The sequence below is a fragment of the Chrysemys picta genome, chromosome 1 (genome assembly GCF_011386835.1).
Source record: "Chrysemys picta bellii isolate R12L10 chromosome 1, ASM1138683v2, whole genome shotgun sequence".
NCBI classification, from domain to species: Eukaryota; Metazoa; Chordata; order Testudines; family Emydidae; genus Chrysemys; species Chrysemys picta.
This window is the reverse complement of record NC_088791.1, coordinates 83,876,344-83,884,244: the sequence shown is the minus strand read 5'-3', so window position 1 is coordinate 83,884,244 and position 7,901 is coordinate 83,876,344. Positions and strand designations below refer to the sequence as shown.

The 7,901-nt window shown below is 48.2% G+C and overlaps 1 protein-coding gene across 1 annotated transcript; it reads right to left on the bottom strand.

Moving 5' to 3' along the window:
• Positions 1–3,715: 3,715 nt before the first annotated feature.
• Positions 3,716–5,629, bottom strand: LOC135977380 (uncharacterized). The gene is made up of 2 exons (XM_065578080.1): positions 5,244–5,629; positions 3,716–4,326 (listed from the first exon to the last, which is right to left on the bottom strand). Exons 1-2 carry the CDS (start codon positions 5,497–5,499, stop codon positions 3,824–3,826), a joined length of 759 nt encoding a protein of 252 aa, XP_065434152.1. The 5' UTR covers positions 5,500–5,629; the 3' UTR covers positions 3,716–3,823.
• Positions 5,630–7,901: the final 2,272 nt, after the last annotated feature.

Genomic DNA, 7,901 nt, shown 5'->3' with positions numbered 1-7,901 from the left:
AGACAGTAAAAGGACATCCAGGTGATGTCCATTTGTTCACATCCACATATTCCTTCACATTAATTTGCTAAAAACATCAAATGTAACGTGTCCCTGACAATCCTTTAATTCTTCATTCATATTTGAAGGAAGATTGAAATGCTGACACTCTTGGCCAGAGTCCACCAAGTTACACTTTTGCAATCTTGATAAAAATCAGTGAGGATTCCCAGGTGTGACAGAGCAGAACTGGACCAACTATGTACTTCATTTCAAGATTTACATTAAAAAACACACTTTTTGCTATGACACAAATGGAACCCTTTAACCAGATGTCCAAGATTTTAAATGCAGTCAAGTAAACACCCTGACGTGTTATAAATTTCAAACTGAGGGGGTAGCTTGAGATGCTGAAGTGGTAAATCAAACACTCTCTTGTTTTCCCCAGATAATGAGAAGCAAACAGATGTCAGAGACATACTCTGAGTGAATTCCTTTTATCAGCAGTGCCTAGTTTCTTAGGATATGTACCCAATAGATATTTTTTTAAACATTGTTAAGCGTACTGTGACAGACCCAGACCAGTGGGGTACAGGAGTCTGGTAGAGGGCAAATATACTGGTCACTGGATGAGTAGTTTTCTGTTCCCTGAGTGACCAGAGCAGGGGCTGCACTAGAGTAATCAGGAACCTGCTAGAACCAGTTAAGGCAGGCAGGCTAATTAGGACACCCGGAGCCAATTAAGAAGAAGCTTCTAGAATCAATTAAGGCAGGCTAATCAGGGCACCTGGGTTTTAAAAAGGAGCTCACTTCAGTTTGTGGTGTGAGTGTGAGGAGCTGGGAGCAAGAGGTGTAAGGAGCTGAGAGGGAGTGCTGCTGGAGGACTGAGGAGCACAAGCGTTATCAGACACCAGAAGGAAGGTCCTGTGGTGAGAATAAGGAAGGTGTTGGAGGAGTCCATGGGGAAGTAGCCCAGGGAGTTACAGGAGGCATTATAGACAGCTGCAGTCCACAGGGCTCTGGGCTGGAACCCGGGGTAGAGGGCGGGCCTGGGTTCCCCCCAAACCTCCCAATTGACCTGGACTATGGGTTCTTCCAGAGGGGAAGGTCTCTGGGCTGTTCCCCAACCCACATGGTGAATCTCTGAGGCAAGAAAATCTGCCAATAAGCGCAAGACCCACCAAGATAGAGGAGGAACTTTGTCACAGCACATACAACAATTGAAACGATCCCAGTGCCACCCTAAGGCTCTCTCAGGGTATGTCTACACTACGAAATTAGGTCGAATTTATAGAAGCTGGTTTTATAGAAATCGGTTGTAGACAGCCGATTGTGTGTGTCCCCACATAAAATGCTCTAAGTGCATGAAGTCGGTGGACCGCGTCCACAGTACCGAGGCTAGCGTCGACTTCCGGAGCGTTGCACTGTGGGTAGCTATCCCACAGTTCCCGCAGTCTCTGCTGCCCATTGGAATTCTGGGTTGAGATTCCCAATGCCTGAATGATGCAAAACAGTGTCGTGGGGGGTTCTGGGTACATGTTGTCAGGCACCTCCCCCTCCGTCAGAACAACGGCAATCGATTTGCGCCTTTTTACCTTGGTTACCTGTGCAGACAACATACCACGCCAAGCATGGAGCCCGCTCAGCTCAGCTCACCGTCACCATATGTCCTCTGGGTGCCGGCAGACGTGGTACTGCATTGCTACACAGCAGCAGCTAATTGCCTTTTGGCAGTAGACGGTGCAGTATGACTGGTAGCCTACATTGGCGATCTGGGTGCTGGCAGACGTGGGGCTGGCAGACGTGGGGCTGCATTGCACACAACAGCAGCCCCTTGCCTTTTGGTAGAAGATGGTATATTACGACTGGTATCCGTCGTCATCGTACTGCAGTGGCTGTCAATCATGGGCACCTGGGCAGTCTCGACGATGATGGCTATCAGTCGTAGTATGCTATTTTCTGCCAAGCGCCCAGTATTTTCTGCCAAACAACCAGAAGATGCCGAGGGCTATCAGTCATGCTGCACCGTTGTCTGCCAGCTTAAGATGTAAAAAATAGATTTGTTCTGTATTTATTTGCTTCCCCCTCCCTCTGTGAAATCAACGGCCTGCTAAACCCAGGGTTTTTAAATCAATCTTTGGAGGGGCCATTCTGTGTGACAGTTGTTTGTGTTTCTCCCTGATGCACAGCCATCTTTGTTGATTTTAATTCCCTGTACCTGTACGCCATGTCATCACTCGTCCCTCCGTCCGTCAGATACTAGTTTCGCGCCTTTTTTCAGACCAGACGCCATAGCACTGGGATCATGGAGCCCGCTCAGATCACCGTGGCAATTATGAGCACTATGAACACCATGTGCATTGTCCTGGAGTATATGCAGAGCCAGGACATGCCAAAGCAAAACGAGGACCAGCCGAGGAGGCGATTGCAGCGCGGCGACGAGAGTGATGAGGAAATTGATATGGACATAGACCTTACAAAGTACAGGCCCCAGTAATGTGCAAATCATGGTGTTACTGGGGCAGGTTCATGCCGTGGAACGCCCGGGAAACAAGCACAGACTGGTGGGACCGCATCGTGCTGCAGGTGTGGGACGATTCCCAGTGGCTGCGAAACTTTCGCATGCGTAAGGGCACTTTCATGGAACTTTGTGACTTGCTTTCCCCTGCCCTGAAGCGCCAGAATACCAGGATGAGAGCAGCCCTCACAGTTGAGAAGCGAGTGGCGATAGCCCTGTGGAAGCTTGCAACGCCAGACAGCTACCGGTCAGTCGGGAATCAATTTGGAGTGGGCAAATCTACTGTGGGGGCTGCTGTGATCCAAGTTGCCAGGGCAATCAAAGACCTGGTGATATCAAGGGTAGTGACTCTGGGAAACGTGCAGGCCATAGTGAATGGCTTTGCTGCAATGGGATTCCCAAACTGTGGTGGGGCGATAGACGGAACCCATATCCCTATCTTGGCAGCAGAGCACCAAGCCACCGAGTACATAAACCACAAGGGGTACTTTTCAATGCTGCTGCAAGCCCTGGTGGATGACAAGGGACGTTTCACCAATATCAACGTGGGATGGCCGGGAAAGGTACATGACGCTCGCGTCTTCAGGCACTCTGGTCTGTTTCGAAAGCTGGAGGAAGGGACTTTCTTCTCGGACCAGAAAATAACCGTTGGGGATGTTGAAATGCCTATAGTTATCCTTGGGGACCCAGCCTACCGCTTAATGCCATGGCTCATGAAGCCGTACACAGTCAGCCTGGACAGTAGTCAGGACCTGTTCAACTACAGGCTGAGCAAGTGCCGAATGGTGGTGGAATGTGCATTTGGACGTTTAAAAGCGCGCTGGCGCAGCTTACTGACTTGCTCAGACCTCAGCAAAAAGAATATCCCCATGGTTATTGCTGCTTGCTGTGCGCTCCACAATATCTGTGAGAGTAAGGGGGAGACATTTATGGCGGGGTGGGAGGTTGAGGCACATCGCCTGGCCGCTGATTATGCGCAGCCAGACACCAGGGCAGTTAGAAGAGCACAGCAGGGCGCGGTGCGCATCAGAGAAGCTTTGAAAATGAGTTTTGTGACTGGCCAGGCAACAGTGTGAAACTTCTGTTTGTTTCTCCTTGATGAACCCTCCGCCCCACCCCCCACCTGGTTCACTCTACTTCCCTGTAAACCAAAAACCCCATCCTCCCCTCTCCCTTCGAGCACCGCTTGCAGAGGCAATAAAGTCATTGTTACTTCACATTCATGCATTTTTTATTAATTCATCACACAACTAGGGGATAATTGCCAAGGTAGCCTGGGATGGGTGGGGGAGGAGGGAAGGAAAAGGACACACTGAGTTTAAAACTTTAACTCTTATTGAAGGCCAGCCTTCTGATGCTCGGGCAATCATCTGGGGTGGAATGACTGGGTGGCCGGAGGCCCCCCAATCGTGTTCTTGGGCGTCTGGGTGAGGAGGCTATGGAACTTGGGGAGGAGGGCTGTTGGTTACACAGGGGCTGTAGCGGCAGTCTCTGCTCCTGCTGCCTTTCCTGCAGCTCAACCATACTCTGGAGCATATCAGTTTGATGCTCCAGCAGCCGGAGCCTTGACTCTTGCCTTCTGTCTGCAAGCTGACGCCACCTATCATCTTCAGCCCGCCATTTGCTCTGTTCATCCCGCGATTCAGCCCGCCACCTCTCCTCTCGTTCATACTGTGCTTTTCTGTAGTCTGATATTGACTGCCTCCACGCATTCTGCTGTGCTCTTTCAGCGTGGGAGGACATCTGGAGCTCTGTGAACATGTCATCCCGAGTCCGCCGTTTTCTCCTTCTAATCTTCACTAGCCTCTGTGAAGGAGAAACATTTGCAGCTGGTGGAGGAGAAGGGAGAGGTGGTTAAAAAAGACACATTTTAGAGAACAATGGGTACACTCTTTCACGTTAAATTTTGCTGTTCACATTACACAGCACATGTGCTTTCGTTACAAGGTCGCATTTTTCCTCTTATATTGAGGGCCTGCCGGTTTGGTGTGAGAGATCACTCACGCAGTGCCAGGCAACAGATTTCGGCTTGCAGGCAGCCATGGTAAGCCACAGTCTTTTGGCTTTTTTCACCTTCTTAACATGTGGGAATGGTTTCAAACAGTAGCGCCCTCATTTCCCATACCAACCACCCATTGGGTTGGCCATTTAAAATGGGTTTGCAATGTAAAAAGGAGGGGCTGCGGTTCCCGGGTTAACATGCAGCACAAACCCAACTAACACCCCCCCCACACCCAATTCTCTGGGATGATCACTTCACCCCTCCCCCCACCGCGTGGCTAACAGCGGGGAACATTTCTGGTCAGCTGAGCAGGAACGGGCACCTCTGAATGTCCCCTTAATAAAATCACCCCATTTCAACCAGGTGACCGTGAATGATATCACTCTCCTGAGGATAACAAAGAGCGATAAGGAATGGATGTCTGCATGCCAGCAAACACTGGGACCATATGCTGCCATGCTTTGTTATGCAATGATTCCAGACTACGTGCTACTGGCCTGGCGTGGTAAAGTGTCCTACCAGGGCGGATGGGATAAGGCAGCCCTCCCCAGAAACCTTTTGCAAAGGCTTTGGGAGTACATGAAGGAGAGCTTTCTGGAGATGTCCCTGGAGGATTTCCGCTCCATCCCCATACACGTTAACAGACTTTTCCAGTAGCTGTACTGGCCGCAATTGCCAGGGCACATTAATCATTAAACACGCTTGCTTTTAAACCATGTGTAATATTTACAAAGGTACACTCACCAGAGGTCCCCGGTGTGCCCTCATGGTCTGGGAGCATACCTTGGGTGAGTTCGGGGGTTACTGGCTCCAGGTCCAGGGTGATAAACATATCCTGGCTGTTGGGGAAACCGGTTTCTCCGCTTCCTTGCTGCTGTGAGCTATCCACATTATCTTCATCCTCCTCTTCCTCGTACCCCGAACCCTCTTCCCTGTGTGTTTCTCCAGTGAAGGAGTCATAGCACACAGTTGGGGTAGTGGTGGCTGCACCCCCTAGCATGGCATGCAGCTCCGCGTAGAAGGGGCATGTTTGCGGCTGTGCCCCGGACCTTCCGTTTGCCTCTCTGGCTTTGTGGTAGGCTTGCCTTAGCTCCTTAATTTTCACGTGGCACTGCTGTTATGGCCTCTGTCCTTCATGGCCTTGGAGACCTTTTCTAATATTTTGCCATTTCTTTTACTGCTACGGAGTTCAGCTAGCACTGATTCATCTCCCCATATGGCAAGCAGATCCCATACCTCCCGTTCGGTCCATGCTGGAGCTCTTTTGCGATCCTGGGACTCCATCACGGTTACCTGTGCTGATGAGCTCTGCGTGGTCACCTGTGCTCTCCATGCTGGGCAAACAGGAAATGAAATTCAAACGTTCGCGGGGCTTTTCCTGTCTACCTGGTCAGTGCATCTGAGTTGAGAGTGCTGTCCAGAGTGGTCACAATGAAGCACTGTGGGATAGCTCCCGGAGGCCAATAACGTCAAATTCCGTCCACACTACCCCAATTCCAACCCACTAAGGCCGATTTTATCGCTAATCCCCTCGTCAGAGGTGGAGTAAAGAAACCGGTTTAAAGGGCCCCTTAAGTCGAAAGAAAGGGCTTCGTCGTGTGAACGTGTCCAGGCTTAATTCGATTTAACGCTGCTAAAGTCGACCTAAACTCGTAGTGTAGACCAGGCCTCAGGCATCTATCCCAAGATACTACTCAACACCCTGATATGCTATGTCCAAGAACAAACACAGTAAAAGAAAATACAAAATATAAGTTGATTATTCAGAAAATGCATTACTGAAAACAAGCTAAAAGCCTTTGGTTTTATGTCAGAAAGCTTAATTTAAAAAGGAAGATGTGCAGATACTTAAGACTTACAGATTATGGTATCTGCAGGTTGTAAAATAGTATGCAAGTATAAATGGCTTTCTCTGTTTAAGCCTTCATAATGAAATAAGAACTTCTTACAGAGCATGTAGTTTCAACAGCTCCAGGAAGAGGTGAAACTATACCACATGTACAATTCTGTACAAAGAACATTGTGACTTAACACCTTATAGCATGAGGTCAGAAAGGCGAAGTATAAAACTGTGTCCAGCAGGGTACTGAGAAGTATAAAAACAGAGCCTGAGAGATCTTATTCTGCCTAGGCAAGAATGATGCCATCAAAGATAGAGCTGTCCAAGACTGAAATCTGCAATGAACACAGGAAACAGAATGCAAAAGAACCACTGAAAACAAGGAAATTCCTGATTGCTCTTGGTCCAAGACTGGTGCAGATCTAGTTGATCTAACCAGGAAAGAACTAACAAGCTTCTTGAGACAAGAACAACCCTGACTCATTTGGAAATAAGGATCAGTCTCTTACCAGCACTCCTGTATTACTGGTGAAAACCACTCAAATGTCTTAAAGCTGTGGTGTGACTGAGGTGTAAATAGTGTTGCATCATAATACGTTTAGGTAAATGACAATGCAAGCTGCTTAAAGTAACAGGATGCAAACAAACATATTTGCCTTGGGAGTTATTGAATATTTAGATGTGATAGAATAGGGATATAGAGGATTCCCTTGGCTTGTTTTCCTGCTGACACATAAAGAACTACTTAACAGAAAAAAAATTCACTAAATTTGAAAGCAAACAATTTTGCTGCAACAGCAGATTCAAGTGACATACAAAATAAGCCTGCAACAATCTCTTCCACTTGCTGTCTTTAGTATGTTGTACCAGACAAGGAGGAACCAGTTAGGCTTAGTGCTAGTATTTTCCCCAGTTTCCTAGTTTAACTGCTTTATTCACTCAGGGTATTTCTGATTTCAGTTACATTGCACCTAATATACACGCAGTATTGTAGGCATAGTCTTCTGAGCTTCTTGGGGTAGGTAGGCACCATGTGGCCTATGTGTTTGTAGAGTACCAGGCACAATGATCCTGACTGGGGCCTCTGGCAGCTACCACAATGCAAATGATAAATATGATTACAACATGAACTGGTAAATATGATTACAATGACACATTATATTGCATACAATGGTATACATATAAGTGCATCATGATTTTTGATTCCCCTCCGCCCCCACAAAGCCCTGCACACCTTCCTGGTGCATACGGGATGGGTAGATGGATAGGGGATCTCTATGAGTTGCCAGCTCCCTGTGCAGTTTGTTTCAATGCTATACAAAATAATAGGTTTGGGGTATCTTCTGTGTAGGTTTTATGGGAAACTCATCTCACAATTCTGCCCCCTTGGGGGTTTTTAACCAGAGGGACACACACAGAGAAAGACTAACAGAAACAAAGAGACAGACACACACTCACCCAAAGACCCAGGCACACCCATGGACAGACACCCCCAGTGCCCCCCCACACCCAGTTCCACAGACAGACACAGACCTATAGACTAGCAGGCACAGACACCCCCC

Coding starts and splice junctions, on each gene's coding strand:
- LOC135977380 (XM_065578080.1), bottom strand. CDS start 5,499: ATGCTAGGGGGTGCAGCCACCACTACCCCAACTGTGTGCTATGACTCC. Junction 4,327..5,243: donor GGGCACACCGGGGACCTCTG/GTGAGTGTACCT, acceptor CTCCTCCACCAG/CTGCAAATGTTTCTCCTTCA.